General features: G+C 38.2%; 1 protein-coding gene and 1 long non-coding RNA gene across 2 annotated transcripts in view; one reads left to right on the top strand and one right to left on the bottom strand.

The window, feature by feature from the left end:
- Positions 1 to 19,455, bottom strand: part of prkcaa (protein kinase C, alpha, a) — a 130,242-nt gene that overhangs the window by 10,758 nt on the left and 100,029 nt on the right. The window contains exons 14-16 of the mRNA XM_031729013.2: positions 10,507 to 10,587; positions 8,871 to 8,978; positions 3,531 to 3,671 (exon numbers count right to left, since the gene is read on the bottom strand). Of these exons, the coding sequence (XP_031584873.1) occupies positions 3,531 to 3,671; positions 8,871 to 8,978; positions 10,507 to 10,587 (330 nt within the window). The remainder of the gene's footprint in view (positions 1 to 3,530; positions 3,672 to 8,870; positions 8,979 to 10,506; positions 10,588 to 19,455) is intronic.
- LOC120440597 lies at positions 13,251 to 13,861 on the top strand. The gene is made up of 3 exons (XR_005613375.1): positions 13,251 to 13,411; positions 13,505 to 13,565; positions 13,793 to 13,861. It is a non-coding gene; the product is annotated as an uncharacterized LOC120440597 (long non-coding RNA).

Below are 19,455 nucleotides of genomic sequence, written 5' to 3'. Positions count from 1 at the left end.
ACATGGCTCCAGGGAGCATTCAAAAATGTTAATTACTTTCTTTCCACCTCTGTCATCTTTCCAACTTCTCTGCACCTACTGGATCCATGCAACCATGCACTATGCCAAGAGCATGGACATTTGCATGCTTTTACTTGCCTGCAACTTCAGCAGGAACAAATATACAAGCACAGAGACCTTTCTTTCTCCCTACGATATTGATTACCACCCCCTACGCGGCAACAAACTTGCACGCTTGTGCAGCAAACGAACACAGAGACGAGGCATAAATGCAAGGAATGATTCCACCTCTGTTTTTCCTTAATCTCCTTTAACCTTTTATCTTTACACTTCCTCCACACCTACATTTACCGGCACATACAAACATAAAGCATTTTCAGGAAAACCCAGCACATCCACTCAGCAGAAGACTACATGGAAGAGGTCAGGATTCACCTTATTAGAAGAACTGGAGCCCTTGAGGGTTGAAACAGAAGAAAACTATAAAATGAATATGTAATGGACACAGGCACACACATACAGAGCACTAAGTGACCTACTATATATATATGTTCTTTTGTTTAAAGAAATGCAGTCTATATTGAAATCTGCAAACATGCTCTACATGATTGACATGTGGCAAAATGTGTGCTCTTTATAACTACACACTGTGATCTGACTCTGAAATTACCAATTGTTGACAAAGCACATGTCATTTGCAGCTTACGCCTACAGCTTTGTTTAACAAGACAAATGAGCATTATGTTAAAGCTGTATCAAATTTCACATGGCTCACTGGAAATCAGAGTGACTTCAGGCTATATTTAATGTAACAGTTCTATTAATTGTCCCAAGCCAATAATTAGGTATTTACTGTGAGACATACAACGCTGTACAGTTCTGAGCCTGGATCTGCTGTTACGAAACTCTAAGACTGATTTCCCCCCACTATGTTTATGACACTGAGTTCTTGAGTGGGTAGTAGATTACTCCAGTGGTAAGGCTCTCCATCTTGTGTTTTAAAAACTTAATAGACATTCCTACCACTGTCAATCACCATTAATGGGTTACAATGGACTGCAGTCACATTAGATCAGCTATTTTACTACACATTAATATAAACTATATGATCCAGTCAGCATGATATATTATGTTCTTCAGTAACACCATTGGTCTTGTTTATATCCAAAAACAACACATTGGATTGCCAACAACACATCTAGTACATATGTGCTCGCACTCTCCTTGTTGTTGATGTGTGAATGTGTTGTGTTCATGCAGTAACTGCTGAGTTATATAAGTATATAAGGGCGTGCAGTTTGTAACTGCATTTAATCAAATCTTTTACTAATGCAAAAAAATCTGTTGCAATAAAGTAAATCTTCCACCAGAGGCAAGAATAATAAAAAGTATTAATGTGTATTAAAGTGAGACTGTATCACAGTCATATCCTAATGCTCACTTGTGCACACATTAACAGACAGAGCAAATAAGTGAGAAAACCATGACATCACAATGTTGTGTAAACAGTACTGCTCTTCACTCATGGATTTACCTGAATAAAAGATGTTTTCCAGCTTACCTATTGTAACTATGGCGATTCGTGCCTCTGAGACTTACAGTAAGCTGTGAGGCAGGAAGCAGTCACACTGACTTGCTTTAAAATTCACTTTCAGAACTGCAGATTTAATGGTATGAAAAATACCATTAATTGTCATCTTTTTCACAAGGTGTTATAGCACTTATGCTAAATTTACTTCCTAATGGAGATATTGTTTTTAGAAATACCAGACGGCATTTCGTTGGCGATTTTAAAAGGTGCATGACAACTAATTAAAACATTGTCATCATTTGCCCTCTTAACCCTCTAAATGTTCTCATTGCTCCCAATAAACCTCCAATGGGTGTTCAGCAGCCATGAACAAACTCTCAAACTCATTTTCCAGGTATACTTTTAACCAAGTTGGTCACAGAGTTTTTGATATCTGGCTGCTAAAGAGCCAAACACAACATGACAGAATGGCTGGTGGAGAGTGTGTGTGCGTGTGTGTGAGTGTGTGTGTGTGTGCAAATAAAGCAGATGGTGAAAGACCAGAGAGGAGGGGTCATCTGGAAGTTTTCAGTCATTTCTCCTTCACAGGAATGAATCTGTTTAATATAAACTTTACAAAATCCTAAAATAAACATTAACTTATGTCATGTGACAGGATGTTAATTTTCTAGGTGAAAAAAATTTTGATGGCGTGTTTTATAACACAATCAAGAAATACTGTTTGGAGGGCCTTTGTAGAGCTTTAAAATAGAATGGATCAAATGCTAATGAGCCCTTAGGAAAGTAAGCACACTGTGTGGCTTGCATAGATAAGGATAATCTGAAATCTCTTTGTCTGTACTTGTGTCTATATAGTTTTTGATCTACAGATAAACTTATGTATAAATCTCATTTAGCATCGCTGAGCCTCCTATATTTGGATGTTTATTACTTCATAAAATATAACTTTGTCTATATTATTTTCTGACATTATCCACCATTAGAAAAACACCAAGTAATGAACATCTGAATACAGCGTATCCAAGACGAAATTTGTGAACATATAAATTCATACAGCAATCAGCCAATAGATATAAAGTATGAAGCATTGTGAAGATGCATTACTCTGGTTGTGTACAGTAATCTAATAAGTTTTAACCAGTAACTCTTGTGTTTTTGTGCGTATTGAGACAAATCTGACTGAAGGCTGAGACAGAAGTTCGTAAACAAACAGCCAAGAACAGATAGTCCCCCAGGGAGTAGAGAACACAGCAGAGGGCTATTAGATGCCTTGCCATAACAGATTTGTCATGTTGAGATAAGCACATCTGTTCTTTATAGATATATGCAGTTCACAAGGTTGTATTTATCTACTTGTCTTGTTTGCATGTGTTTACATGTGCTTAAGACTGAGAGGAGATCACCTGAAGCCACTTTTTATTATGAATTAATAATAATGTTAACAGGATATTAATGTTTCTAGAGGTATCCAAGTCCAGTCTCCCTTCCAACCTCTAAACTGCATCAAGCATTGAAACGTGTGTGAGAGAAAACAGTATGACACAGAGGGCCTGTTGTTAGAAGGATTTAAATTACTGACAGATAATGAAAAATAAATACTAAACAAATGCACAAAGAATAACAGTTATATGATAAAAGAAAAGGGGTTCTATTTTTTCCATTGTGGTGCATGATGAAAACTGCAGTGCTGTGTGCAGTGAGTAGGATGAAATACTAAAGGATGACCCGCATACTTAAAATGATTGTTAATCTCACTGGAGAAAGTTTACATTTTAGTTTATGTCTGCAGAGGAAAGAAAAACATCACTCGTGTCACTATTTGCTGTACTGCACTTTGCACCATGCACACATATGTAAGCAGAGTCAGTTTTATCTCTGTGACAGATAAACGCTGCCGGCCTTATTTTAATGGTTAACATTATCTTGGAAAGCTACCAATTATCTTAACCTTGGTTACAGTAATTCTATACATGTAGCCTATGTGTGCTTTACGACTTACCACTTTAGGCTTAAAGGGGGGCTGTATCTCTCTGTTCTCGAGGCGTTCCCAATCGATGCGTCTGAAGAAGGCGTGTTCTCTGATGTCCCTCTCTCCCTCAGCGCCACAGCCCAGACGTTTGGATGGGTGTTTAGTCATCAACTGCTCATCGGCACACACACACAAAAAAATTACAGTTAGATTAAAGATTATAGATAATAATAATAATGATAACAATAATAATAATAATGATATTTTTATTTTAATATTGTGCAGCACTGAAGATCCTGAAACACTGCTAAACACTGGTTTTACATCTCTGAAAATGATCAGTGCTAGTGCGTGGTAATAAAAAATCTAAACTTCCACCTCTGTTCTTTCACTGCTGTGTTTCATGTTTCATAATGTGACTCCACCTCTTTACTAGGTCACCAAATGACAGCTAAACAGATGGGTCTAAAAAAGAGTGATATCATTGGGTTTTTTCCTCTCTCCCGCTGCATGTTCTGCCTTCAGAGAACCGCTGCCACTTCTAATCGCACATCGAATGACGACTTTGTTAAAAAGTCAAACAAGATGCACCCAAAGGAAGCAAAACCAACCAAACAACCTGTCCTTGCTTTAAATTAAGCAGAAGGCAACTGACATTAGTTAAAAATTGAATTAGAAGAAACTTAAATGTTTCTTTCCTGAGTTTTCAGTTGCCTTTAGCTTCTTGCTGACTGCAAAATTAGAGCCACCGTACCAGTGGGAAATTTGCAGGCCAAATATTTGAAATGCACCGAAGCAATGGAATATAAATTGTTATATGTGCATGTGTATCTGGAATATTAATAGAGTATGTTTTACAAACACATTTTGCACCTGCTCTCTCGTTACAGTTCTGTGATTTGCCCCGAGTGAAGTGCAACAGAAAGCAAAGTGCTCATTTGGAGATGGAACCTGGTGGGGTTCAGTATTAACAGTCCAAAGAAAAAAACTATGTATTTGTTATGTGTTGTATTTGTTATAACTTTTGCTGCCCTGTTGTCCAGGTCTCTCTTGGAAATGAGATTTAAATCTCAAGACTTTTCACCTGGATAAATAAATGATAATGAATGAAAAATTTGAGTTAAATGCTTACACTGATGTCCTTGCTTTGGTACTTTTGTGCAGGGTGTGCTTCTGTGAATGGTATATATATGTACTCTCTACAGAGTGCATATACATGCAAACAAGAACACACAAGGATGAAAGACTGCATTTCACCTTCAGCTAAATCCTTAATCAGTGATTAACGCAGCTCAGTCATGCTGACTGGTCTTCAAGACTATATGAGATGTTTAGGAAGTCACCAAAGTCAGATGCACAAATTCAGTTTTATTACTAGACTTTTAAAAAATGTCTCTTTGATACAGGAACATGCTAATGGGTCACTCAGTCCTGAATTTAAACTTGCAGGATTTTTATTGTCAGTTTCCTTGCTGCAAGTCCCTTAAGGCTGTGGGCTTGGTCACATCTGAACTAATGGCATGCATTCAGCTGGCAGAGTGCACCAGACAGCTGTTGACAAGGAAGAAAAAGTCCTTTGCAGCCTTTTACAGGACTGTCGGTGACACCAAGAAAGCATCCTGCTGCAATCACGTGGCTGTCACCATTAAAACGACACACCCTGAAACGTCCTTGAAATTGGCTGCTGGCTCACCACAGTATCAAACACTCAAACTAGTTCTGGATCTTGAGCACTCGAATAACTTTGCATAAGTGTGATGTAAAATTACCATCAGAAAACTGCATGTCTAGTGTTGACATTTCAGAGGAAACATTTGATCATCCTGTCTGCCAACTGTTAACGCTCAAACTTCAACAGCTCCACCACATCATGAACTGTCAGCAAACAGTTTAGCTGCACGTTTTCCAAAAGTTTACATAACTTTGAAGCCACCCTGCTGTTCCTGCTGAGAACATAAAATGGTTAACATCTGACGGATTGGGCAGCAGGGGCGAGGTAGTTTAGAATCGGGAAGAAAAGTGAGAAAAGGAGAATTTGGAGCGATTCAAAAAGAAAGGGCAGGACACTCCATCATAATCATGATCCTTTAAAAACCAGGAAGTATCCTGCAGGCCTCATGAACATTTGATCTACTGAGACTACTGTACATCCAGATTAATGCCTTCTAAATTTAAAATGCCGTTCCTGTTACCTTTTTAACCTAAATCTATCTTTTTTTTACCTTGCTTTTTCTGACTTTCATCTTTTTCTCATTCCTTAGTGGGTTGGGCTGCTGTCATGCACTATATATATACATATGTATTTATGTATATTTATATCCATTGAGAAATATATATTACACTTTTGTGTGCAAACCCACACATACACAAAGCTAAGAAAAATAAAGGAAAAAGGACAGAGGGGGGACAAAGAGACACAAGTGGAGTCGAGGGAGGGAGACAAAGCGTATTATTGCACAGCTCATTGACTTTGCATAGCCTCTGGACAGAAATAAAACTACTGCCACTTTCACTATTAAATTCACTGTAGGCTCACAAAAACATAAATGTGTGTGGTTCTGTCTGTCAACATCTTCCAAGTATAACAAATAAACTGAATTTTTAAATATAATTTTACTGACCAAATTTGATTTCATAGATATTTATCAACTGTCATATGCAATGTACATAAAATTCAGGTCATCCTCAAAAAGAACACGTATTGATAAAACTCTGTTTCTTTACATCTAAGGTCCAATGAATGTCCATGTTTTGCCTTCTTGTTTATTCCCTGATTGAATAAACTATAGCACACTGAGATTTTCACTGTGTTTTCATTTAATTCATTAGGTAAGTGTCCCAGAAGCTCTTTTTATGATGTCATTGCTGTCAAACATTCTTGTGCTAAAATAAAATTAGGCACGCAGTATTAATAACCCACTATTTTTCTTGCTTGACTTGCACTGACCCTATGTACCACTTACTTCCCCTCTGTGGAATCCAGAAGCTATGTACCAATAACTGCTGAAACAGACTTGCTAACAGTCCCGGTTAGTGCATTCTGTGAGGTCAGTGACCAACAAGGCCAGTAATGAGCCAACACAACAAAAACTCTGCTCCACATGTCAAACATCTCCATTAAAATACTAACACTGTACATTGTCTCAAGTTACGTTTCCTAGTAACATTAATTTGAAAGATGTGGAACAGAGATGTAGAGAAATGTGAAACACTCCTAATACAAAAGAAAAACATCCTAACAAATGTACTTGTAGAGAAACTGGTCTGAAATTACACAGCTTAGTATTTATGGCAGGCTGACAGAAAAAGAGTGAAAGTCTCTCTAGAGTCTCTATATTCTGTGCCCCCTTACTGATTTCTTAGTTTGTTGCATATTTGTCACACTTACATGTATCAGATCATCATTCAAATTTTATTTATTAAACAGAGGTAACCTGAGTAAATACAAAAGACAGTTTTTAAATGATGATTTCATTGAGGGGAGAGAAAAAGAAAATCTATCCAAACCTACATGTCCTGGTGTAATTCCCTGCTAAACCTAATAACTTGTTTTGGAACCCTTGGGAGCTGAAACAGCAAATAAAGGTTTGCAATAACTGGAAATGAGTCTTTCATCTTTTTGCAAACTCTTCTATGCAGAATTGTTGTAATTCAACCACACTGGAGGTATGAACACCCTGTTTAAGGAGATGCCAAAGCATCGCAATCTGATTGAAGTCCATGAACTGATGGACAGACATTCTCCTTCAGGATTTTCTGCTAGAGAGCAGAATTCATGGTTCCATCAGTTACAGTAAATCATCCTAAAGCAGCAAAGCATCCCAGACCATCACACTACCACCACCATGTTTGACTCTTGGTATGATGTTCTTTTTATAAAACGCTGTGTTAGTTTCATGTCAGACGTAACGGGACTCAAACCTTTCCAAAAGTCCAGCTTTTGTCACAGAATCCTCCCCACACACAAATATCATTCTAATATTAAAATGTGTCTGATGATCTGAAATATGTGAGCGTGACAAATATGCAAAAAGTTAAGAAATCAGGGAGGGATTATTACATTTTCTTGGCACTGTACCCTTTAGTGTTAGTGTGTAAGCATGCTTCCTGATGCATGATAATCTTGGCTGTAAATTAGAAACATATTCACTGTTTTTCAAAATTGATGAGACAGAAAGGACCCCTGAATAATTTACACCACAGACGAACCAGCTCAAGAGGGAATTCAGTTTGACAGTAGAGTTTTTCCATACAGTCATACCCAGGGGAATAAGTACACATGTGTCTGTAAAATCCAGTTTCCTGTTTCGAATAATTCCCTTAAAATTACATGAGCACTCCATATATGTATATATATACACACACATATATATATATATATATACATATATATATATATATATATATATATATATATATATATATATATATATATATATATATATATATATATATATATATATATATATATATATATCTTATAAAAGTGAAACGTCCCAAACTATAGATATATAGATATATAACCTATAGATCCAAGCACACACAGATAGTGTGCTTGGATCTTTACTGAAGTAAGGCATAGTGATTTCCGGAGCCTAGTGATTCAGTCTGACTTGTGATGAGTATATTGAATGATCCACTAGAATTTCTCTTCAGTATTTTAATAATATATAAGCCATAGACATGAGGACTGAGTGGGAAGAATAAAGGGACTTTTAGATGAGTTCCCGGACAGTATTTAAAAGAGACCACATTTCATTCTTCCTGCAAAATTAAGCTTTACTTCTCATGGTCAGTGACGAATAATGCTCTTCAAAACCTGAAGTAGCAGTAAGAGCTTTTAGCCCTCTTCCAGGAGGTTCATTTAGGTTAGCCTCAATGAAGAGAGTGAAGGATGCAGAGCTTAAAATGCTGATTTACAGAACTGTGAAAGCTTCTTAGAAGAAATAGCTCCAGAACAGGAGAATAAACTTGTTTCACATTGAATGTTTAGTTGAATGAGTTTTTATGAATGTGTTTAAAAGTAAAAATTTAAAAAATTTAAAAAGAACGACAGTTGTGTTTTTTTTCTTTAGTACCAAACGGACTGATATATCCTCGGCTGTCCTTACCCTCTTACCCAAACTGGTCATTTTGTTCCTGTTAAAAAGAAGTTTTTTTCCCACTCTTAGCAAGTGTGTCTCCCAGGGGGTCATCCATACGCTGTGGGTTTCTCTCTACTATTGTAGGGTCTTTACCTTGCAATATAAAGAGCCTTGTACGTTGGCACTACATAAATAAAACTTAACTCAACTGAAATATTTCTGAATTTCTGCTGAACCACAAAAACTGATGAATGGCAAATCATGTTTCATTGTCAAGTTCACCCACCCCTTTGCAGATAGAGACAGCTTCTTTGGACATCGACTTGGGGTAGGACACATTGTGCTCCATAATAGACTGGAACAACTCATCCTCATCTTCACCATCAAATGGAGGCTGTGAGTCAAAAAAGACAATAGTAAATGTGTTAGGACACACAACATATAAAGAAATGGTTGCTGCTCTCTAAACATTTGCGGGTTGTACTTTCTTTTATAGACAGTTCAACTGAACAGAGCTACGTACAAATAAAGACAACAACAAAACCCTAAGAACAATAAAGATATGAAAAATGTGGAGAATAAGTTTCATAGGAAGACCTTGCAGGGTAAAATGGAGTGGATGACCCAGCTTTCTTCCCCTCCTCACTGGGTTGTTATCATCAGTAACCATAATGTGGGTGTTTTGACAGTCCATAAAATGAATTATTCGTCATTTCCACTCCGCTGGCCTCTTCGACTAGAGGTAGCCTGTCTGCTTCATGCCCCCTTTACCCAATTTCACACAAGGCAGGGACAGAGGAAGGGAACGTCTGAATAAAGTCTCTGTTAATTGTTTAACAGCCCCTTTCTCTCTGAGTTAATTAGATTAACGTAAACTATACAATTATGCTTTTCCAGTTACTCTGGGCCTTTTTAAAGATGCTTCACTTTGACTCAATAATGTCTTAAAGTGATTTAAAGTCACTTTGTACTGATTCGTTGATGACTATGACACTATGAATTGTTATATATATTAATAAACAGTGTATTAAGTTAAAACAATTTAACTAACGTGTGGACCGTTATCATTTTTAGACTGATGCTATATTAGCATAACAGTAGATAATTAAGCTTCCCAAACACATCAGGGGTCAAAAAAGTTGGGTCAGGGTAGAAAATTTTACTGGCCTAGCTTGCACACAAATTATAATTTGAAGGAAATAGAAAGTCTTAACAAGTAACTCTAGATGCAGTACATGAAAACCTCCTCAGAAAGCTTCATGTCCACCTTCTCTTGACTTGCACTTATTCTAAAAGAAGCACTTCTGTACCAGCCAACAGGTTATTGATGTGTTCACCTGAAGAATATTGACTCCTAGCAGCACACCATGCTGCATCCATAAATAAACAAGAACAGTTTCCAGTAGTACTGTAAAAAAAAAGAGGTCCGAAACAAGCTCACCACAAGACTAACCAACCAGTGTTGTTTAGGAGTAGAATTATGTCAAAATACTTGTCTGTCAAAGGGTTTGATGTACTATTATAATGTCATTTAGTACTTTTTACCTTGCCAGGTTTTCACTCTCAAAATGCGATGTTTTATGTTATGTTATTAGGATTTGAGTCCACAAAAGGACGGTAAGCCATAATATTGTGACTGTGTAAAGAGATTTATATATGACTCTAAAACTAATGCTAATACATTAAAAGGTGTCTATATTTATATACCACGTGTTTATGATGCTCTGGTGTTGAGATCTTTACTAACCATCACCATCTGAATTCATTTAGGCACCAGCAGAGCCGTGCTGCTTGTAAGATATGTGGGAAAAATGTAGGTGTGAGCAATCTGTGAGAAACCTTGTTTCTGTGTGAAGGTGTCAGCATTTTCTGTAGACAGCAAAGTTCCATTGTTAAGGTGTATGTGGGTTTGTACCACTTACCTGTCCTGCCAGCATTTCATAGAGCAGAACTCCATATGCCCACCAGTCTACAGAGCGACCGTATGGCTGATATGCTATGATCTGTGGAGAAAAAGCAACAGCAAAAAGTTTAGCTCAGTTTAATTTAAACAAGAAGTCTCTGTTTAAAAAAAACAGGCCAAAGACAAACACTGACCTGCTGTTTTTCAAATGCATGGATAAGATTTGTAATCTTTTTTATATTTTTTTATAACATTTGATTCTTTCTGCTGGAATGATTTTATAAATACTCTTAACTTTGAATCCACATTTTTGATCACAATCTGTAATAAAAGGCTCTACAGCCTAATATTTTCAGCTATACTTTAAGAAGTTGAGGTATTTAAGTTCGTCCATTTTGGTAAAATATTTATTTTTCAAACTACAAGTTTGAGAGTAAGAAAAATATCATTAAGCATGATAACCTAGATCACAGCATTGCAGCAGCCTATTAAATATTCTCTAAATATTTTAGCACACACTTTATGAACTAGAAATTTAACTTCTTATCATATTTTGTCTGTGCCTTTAACCTTTACACCATTTTTGGGGGCCTTTTCAACTTTATTTGACAGACACAGTGAAGAAAGGAGAGGAAAGCAGGGAGAGAGAGAGAGGAGAAAACATGCAGCAGAGGGCCGCGGGTCGGACTCAAACCCGGCCCGGCCACTGTAAGCTGTATGGGATGTGGTCACCCGCTCAATGCACTGACCTAAACTGGTGCCCTACTCTATACACTACTAACTCATAACCTATAGCCCAATAACCTTTACTTTGGTAAGTAATATCTGTGAACATGTCTGCAACAAAGTAAATAAAGATGATGTAATTATTAGAAAATTATTCTTCTGCAGATCTGTGTCCCTCTGTAAAATACAAACTGCATGACTGTGTATTCGAAGCTTAGTTGCTATATAAAACCACTCAAATTCACATCTACATTTTTACATATTTTTACACAAAAGGCACTTTCAGAATATCCTTGATGAGATGCTGGGCAGTAAAGAAAAAGGACAAACTGAATACCTGTTAAAATTCTACCTACATACATATAAAGTTTGACATCAGCTTTTAAAATAATTACTAATAAATTAAAAGCTCACAGACTGGATGTCTACTTGTTTTCCACTTTGTACCATAATTAGACAGAGACGAGGTAAAGTTTAAAGCAAGAATATGATCACAGCTATTAAAGCTGCATGAACCCTGAGTCGCCTACATTTTACATCACCTGCAACAATCAAATTATTTTTGCTACGGCTGAACAAAGACGATAGGAAGCTCATATCTTGTGACAAGAAGGGAGCACGGGGCGTGTGGGACAGAAGCTGATAATGAATTACACAGGAGTATTCGTATGCCAATTTATAAGACACACGCTCAGAGCTACAAGAGCAGTTTTAATACAACGATGTAGCAGCGGATGAAGTTGAAAACTGTTTTATACTTTTCCAAAAAATGTTTGCATATTAAAAACACTCAACATTTATATTTTACTTAAAATATTTGTTTTGTGAAGACAGGCTACAGCTCAGGCTGCGGCATAAAACACTAAGAGTGTATACGTCTCCAAGGGGAGCTCTTAGGAGGCTTCTTTTGACTGTGACATTTCCTTGAATGACAGAGAGATCCTCTGGGTTACACTGTCATGGCTAAAGGTTAATGCTATCGCCTGTTCTGGCCACAGTAACGCCACCCAGAAGACACACACACTGTAGTTACGCTTTACACTCACTGACACATCAAATCGTTGCAATGGTTTGTTGAAACATTAACACGCAGGCATATTGAGATTAAACATGTATGTACATACAGATTTGGTGATCTTTGTACATAAATAAGCTTCGGTGTGCAACATGAGTGCTGGCGTACTGCTTCGCGTGCTTTCCTGAATAACTTCTGACCTCTGCTTCACACATGCTGCCCTGGGACACTCCTCCAGCTTAGTGCCACAACACATAAAAAAGACTGGACACCATATTGTACGTGAAAAAAGGAAAACTAACACGAAAAATAGTGAATGTATGTACTGTATGTACAGCAACACACAAATATAGTGGACGCAATTTGTCTGGGTGGGTGGAAGCAGATCAACCTTGCATCGCAACCTTCACTGCATCACTTTAGTGACCCTTGCCTTTCCCACAGGAGTCCACATACCTACACAAGCACACGCAGGTGGACAAACACCCCTCCAGCTCTGCACAGCAAAGGGATTTTGCTGTCCTGGGGGTTGAATACAGCCAGCTGGACAAATAGTGTGTCCACATGTTTACTCTCACACAAAAGTCAAACACGTGTATAGACTTGCATGCATATAAATGAATGTGAATGTCACTACAGCTCTGGATGTTATGAAAAGGAAAAAAAAACATTAATACAGCACTAAGACAATATCGTGAGCTGTGCTGTCACATTCAGTTTTTCGAGTATTTCCAGTGTTTGTTAAAAGATAAAATACTGTGTTTTAAAGCAGCCATGTTAGTATTTTTTCGGTCTTTACACATGAAAGCCTCTTATATTAGTACGTCAATACTTGACTCTGGATATATCCAGAATGGATCTTGAGCGTAGCGCAAACAACATGGAAACCTTGCAAAACCTTTCACACGGTCATGTAATTCTATAAACAGGTTTTGCAAATCCCCCACTTTTCACAACTCTACACACCACACAGATGAGGGTTATTTTACTCATGTTGTTTAGCTGCTGCTGTCTGAAGCTAACATCCTGGGACGGAGGTTGACTGCTATCACATATACTCAAGATAAGTGCCAGCTGAAGCGGATAGCTTCACTCGGCTCAGCGAGATGATTGCTGTTTTAAATAAACAGAAACGAGCTGCGACACATCTGTGAGTAACTGGAGGAACTTCAAGACGTACAGGGTATGTGGAGCAGATGATTGAGGTGTCAGTAGTATATAAAGTGCCTATAATTACACTTAATTCTGTCTTTTGTCTTTTGTTTTCTGCTGGCAGGAAAGCCTCTTATCCCAACAACGATGTTTGGATCGACACCTGAAATGACAGGCGAGCTCAGGTATCCTTTTGAATCTAACTTTTTTTTTATCACAAACTGCTTAATTTTGATTAGGCACCAAAACTATTTGATTGGAAGAAGATGAATATGGGTTAAAATACACACTTAACAACATAGGATTAACGAGAAAATGGAGCTAACCTACTGGGGTACTGTGTGGTACTGTAGTAACTCTTAATCAGTGGGCTGGACAACGTGCAAATAAGGTCCTTTCCTATTATTTACAGGAGCTGTATGGAGTCACATGTCCTTTCTTGTGTCCAAAGTGTGAAGCAGATTAAATGAACTGTCATCGATCGAGTGAGTGAATCTGTATCCTTTTATTTTTTAAATCTATCCATAATTTATTTGATTAAAATTCTCTCAGGAACACTTTAATGAAGGTAGGATTGTTATGCAGTAACTTATAGTTAATGGTATTGTTGTGTTCTGGAAAGTCAGCGGGACTCCCTCACAGCATACATCAGAGATCAATGCCATTGATTAGGTCAGAAATAACATGAAATGGTGGACCAGTGGTGAATATGGGTTGAGAAACAACTCTATCCAGGCTGAAGTACAGCACAGTCAGCGGTGCTCTCCTGACTCAGTTCCTACAAAGTTCCAAACCACCTCTGGCATTAACATCAGCACAAAAACTGTTTACCAGGCACTTCATGGTTTCTTAAACAGCAGCTCTTGTGTGTAATGTGCAGGTGGGCCAATGCGTTTGTCCATATAATATATATTTCACTTCTTTTGGGTTATTTTTTTTGTTTTTGTTTGTTTGTTTACTCTAATCCTATTTATTCTACTCACACTTAACAGAACTGGAGGCTACACTGAAAATAAGTTATAGAGATCCAAAGCAAACAAATGAAACAACATCAAAAGAAAAGAAATGGTAAAAACAAACAAGTTCAATTATTGATGACGAGCAAAGAAGGTTCCCTCTCCTCTGAGATCATCTCATCTTACCTTGAGATTTATATTGGCCAGAAGTCATGGTTGAAGTCATGCAGTATTTATTCCCACATTTCTAACAAACGAATGTCAGACTACAAAACCTCAGAAATAAGTTCGGACATACTGATGCTGAGGTGAAGGCAGTGCAGACTGCCAATCAACATTCCTTTTGCTTATTTTTGTGCATCCTTTATGTGCAAAATATTTTTTCTATTGAAAGGTAATAAGAATGCGTTTTTATTGTTTGTTTGTTTGTGGATTTTTTTTATGTTCATACATATTTCAGACTGATACCCAGGCAGAAATGATGGCACAGTTGAAAGAGAATATGTGCAATTAGAAAATAGGAGAGAAAATAAGTGGAGATTCAGACATCGACATACAAACCCTGTGTATGAATAGAATTAACACATTCAACAAAAAAAGAAATTACATTTGATTTAAATCATTTTAGTTTTTTAGACTGTATTCCAGCGTGATTCTAGATGTCTAACAAAAACAGAGAGCCCAAAGTTAAGGCCCTGAAAGCTGTTGATCAAGGTAAAACATTAAATATAATTTTTTAAATGCTAGTTAATACACTAAATACAATAGCCTACACATATTAACTTCTGTCATCTGAAGGTTACATTGCAGAACAGGATGCTCTGCAATGTAACAAATCCCTATGAGCCAGAAGCGTCGACTTTAACTGTTACAAAAGCTTGATTTCTGGCATTTTTCTACTCTTGGCTCTGTATGATGTCAAAGAGGGCAGGTATCCCTCAGGCACTCTGGCTGTGAGCACAAGAAACTCCACCAGCTGCTATTCAAGCCCTCTGTTTGCAAGAGGCGACCAATCAGAAGAAAATGAGCTTGAAAGGAGGATGGCTTTAAAGGCAGAGGAGCTAAAATTGAAATATTAGCCAGTGACCTCCGGGCCTGAATGTATTTTGTCCATCTGATCACAAGACTGTGTTAGACTCTGGACTTAATGCTGCTGGGAATCACGCCAGCAGATGAGCACGAGGAAAATGTACTGGTCTTGGTGCATTTCATTATAGAGCTAAATCCGCCCTCAAGGCAAAGAAAGCCATATGAGAGGAGTTGAAAAATAACGTTGATGAAAAATAAAGTTGATTAAACAGCTGCAGCAGTGAAAGAAGTGAAGACAACGACTTAAGGTAGCCAGGGTTCTACATCGACAGGAAGGATGTTTATGTTGTTATATATTTACTGTTGCGGCTCTACTTTCTTTACTTTCATTAACATCATGTTTTTCTTTTGTCAATGTTGCACTTTCAACTGTTTAACACATTCTCACTGTACATAAGAAGGTCATCACCAACCATGGTGATAGTTATGACTAGCTAATGTAACACAGTTGTAATGCCGCCTACATACTACTCGGCCTCTTGTTTTCTCTCCTCTTCCATTTCCAGTGTTCGATGAATCTGAGAAAATATGCATACTGTTGACCTTCCTGAGCCATTTCTCACTCTTTCTTTGTCACTGCTAAGGTGCTACCTCCCAAACTAGGTGGTTTGACTAATTTCACTATATCACCATTACATCTTGTTCTATGTTGTCTACACTTGCTGACAACCACTCAAATATGGCAAAGAAACCAAAAATACTGCACTATGTTTTTAAATGAACGGATGCCTCCAATCAAATAGTTTAGAAATGTTTGCCCGCTCCCAAAAATCAATGTCAAACTGAGTAATGTTTAAATGATGAATATGTGCATGTTTAAGGAGGCATGAAGCACGGTGCTATGAGAAGGTGAAAACCGCTAAGCTCTAATCCTTGGCTTTCTTTTGTGCTATGGTGAGAGGGCAGGAAGGTGCAGTAGGGAAAAGACCATTTCCCTGATCATGCTTCAGCGTTTTAATGAGCTCGAGGGTCAAAGACTCCACAGTAAGAGGAAACCTCCTGGTGAAATCCCTGAGCCTGTCTGTTCAAATCCTTCTCCCTGCAGGAAACATCCCGACCTTCGTTCTAACCCAACAACTGCCAACAAATTCACTCTGTTTTCACTTAAGGTTTGCACTTCCACTGCTGAAGTCATTCAATATGCATGAAAAAGGAATCAGTCCTTATCCTTGTAAACAGAAGCTCTATGAACATTTACCAAAAAAACCCCAAAACTCATTTTTGTTTTCTCATCAAATCTCAATTATAAAATTCTACCCATTTACTAAAAGGGAGCAGTTTTAGCTAACATAGTAAACTAGGTTAATGCCAGCCAGCACATCACCGAAGGACCTATTGTGACGAGGCACATTTGTTCCACTGTGTCACTGAGATTTGACCTCCCAGACTCCCTTGTATAGTTGTGTGCAATAAGCAGTTTAAGCGTGGAAAGAAGGAAGACACATCAGGTCAATGTAGCAAGGAGATCTGCAGCCTCATGTCGGCTTGTATCATTGGAATGAAAACAGAGAGGAAGAGAGACAGAAGGAGGGGGGGAGAAAAAGGGGAGGGATCGATTAAAAAAAGAGATCCAGATGGCATACGTACAATTAGATATGGGATGTTTTGTGCTCATTAGTTATAAAATCAAATATGTAGATACCCATAATCTAAAAAGGGAAAAACTGTTGCTGTGTCTCATGTGATTAAAACACTATAAAACATGATTTATTTTATTAGCAATCATTACGACGTTGAAATTGGAGAAAGAGATGGTAAAAGTCGCAAGACGGCAGAGGAGTCAGGGAGAAGGTTGAGATTCGGTGAGATTAAGACAAGCAGAAGGAGAAAACGAGGAAAAAAAATAAAATTCAGTAAGAGACTGTTCAGATCAGTTTCAGGCCATCTGCAGAGAGCTGCACTAATGTGGTGCTGCTGTGACTTTCTGCCCTTGCCACCCATCGCCCGTCTGCAACAACACCGGCGGACAGACACAGTTTCAGGCACCGTGACCTTGGTAGCCGCTGTGACTCCGAACCACCGCGCTAAGTTTAGATCTTCAGATTTCCACCTAATCTGTGTGCTCGTCTACCTTAGTGTTTAAAAAAAACCTGACACCTGCATTAAGTTTTCTCTCATTCTGCCAGGCAGCCAGTGATGGAGAGTCTGTGCTCTCTTCCTGCTTTATATTTTGCTTGTTGTCCCAAACCCTGCAGCTGGGAGAGCTGATTCACTGATCATGAGTGAAAGAGGGCAGGAGAAAAAAATATTTTGTTCTTTCTTTTAGACGCTTAAACACGTTAAGTGTTTAGGTTTTATAATTTGTCAGCATATGTGTATTCATTTATGCACCTCTGCTCGTGACCTGAAGAGCCTGTGTTTATGAGTATATTTTGCATGTGTATGTGCGCTTGTGCACGGGCATTGCTGCAGACATCGCTCTCCCATTAGTCCTAATGCTACATGACAGTTCTGGATCAGACTGCTAGCTATTCAAGGCTACTCTGCTCATGACAGACACACACATGCAAATGCACACAAGTACCAACCTATGCCCCTATAACCCTTGCTCTTCATGCACAGACGTGCAGTACAATGCACAGTACCACCCTCACGACCAACACTGTTACAGGGTGCTACATGAATATTTGCTGTGCCGTTGCTGCTGTATCCCTCTGAGGGATGTGTGCGCTGTGGAGCAGATCAGCGCACATCAGACCTTGCTTTAGTGGTCTGTTTTTGAAAGCATTTCTTGGTACTGTATGTGCCTGTGCTGTGGATGGTTTCATTCACTGAGGATATTAATGAGCAGCCTTGGGGTTTACATGAGCATCCTACGGTGCAATATAAACAGCACCTTTCACGTGATCACAATGAATTGTGATCTAAATTTAGTATTGAAATTACATGACTGTAGAGGGACGTGAGAAAGTTATATGAAAACCGTGAATATGTGAATTCTTTGGTATCCCTATAATACATCCTGATCCCGATAATTTAGCATCGTTTAAACGCCACAGCCTACCTGAGTATCATTGTTGACCATGTCCGTCTCTTTATGACCACAGTGTAATCATTTGCTGATGGCTGCTTACAGCAGAGTGACGCACAATGTCACAAAGTTCAAATCATCTCAAACTGGTTTGACACTGTACAGTCACCAACCCTTATTCCAACAGAGCACCTCTGAGATGTGGCGATAGGAGAGATTCACATCATGGATGTGCAGCCAATAAATCTGCAGCAACTGTGTGATGCTGTCACGTCTACATGAACCAAAATGTCAGATTAATGTCTCACGAAGGCGTTTCTGAAGGGAAAAAGGAGTCAAAACCCAGCAAAAACAACATATATCTATAAAGTGTCTGGCCTCTTTCACCTGCTTTAACTCTGTGCCAGGAGGATATGAATAAATTGTAGGATTATGATGTAATTAAGAGCAACCCTATTGAAAAATTGCAATGTAGTGTAGTGTATATGCAGTATAATGTAGAAAACAGTTGCGCGAGAAAATTTTTTACTCCTAATGCTAAACCTAGAAGATAATCTACAATTCCTATAACATTTTATTGCAGTTAAAATAAATAAAATGACAGATCTAAACTGCTGTCTGGACGTTTTCAGGCTGCCACCTTGTCTGCAGCATCCTCACATATTCATGCTCGCTGTGTTTGTCTCATCTGCTGCGTCTTTCTCAGTTTCTCTTTTTCACCTTCTTCTTCCCCCCCTGACTTTTTTCTCACTTCTCACTCACTTTTCCAACCATGGATGAAATGATTGTGTGAAACTACTAATAGCTCTTTTTCTGAAAAACACTGCTTTGGGGTGTTCGGTAATTGGCCGAGGGTTTAAATTGGAATTAGAGATGCTAAAGCATGTGGCCAGATGACGCCTCTATCATGAGTCAGGGCTGCTATTTCAATCATCCAACTTCTTGAAGAACAGCCACAAAAATATCTAAGCAACAAACTTTTCAAAGCTACAGTTAGGTCTGTAAATACTTGGACAAAGGCACAATTTGTGTCATGTTGCCTTTGTGGACCCCCTACAC

Source organism: Oreochromis aureus, linkage group 6 (genome assembly GCF_013358895.1).
Source record: "Oreochromis aureus strain Israel breed Guangdong linkage group 6, ZZ_aureus, whole genome shotgun sequence".
Classification (NCBI taxonomy): domain Eukaryota; kingdom Metazoa; phylum Chordata; class Actinopteri; order Cichliformes; family Cichlidae; genus Oreochromis; species Oreochromis aureus.
Note: the sequence above shows the minus strand (reverse complement) of the source record. Positions and strands in the feature narration are given on the sequence as shown.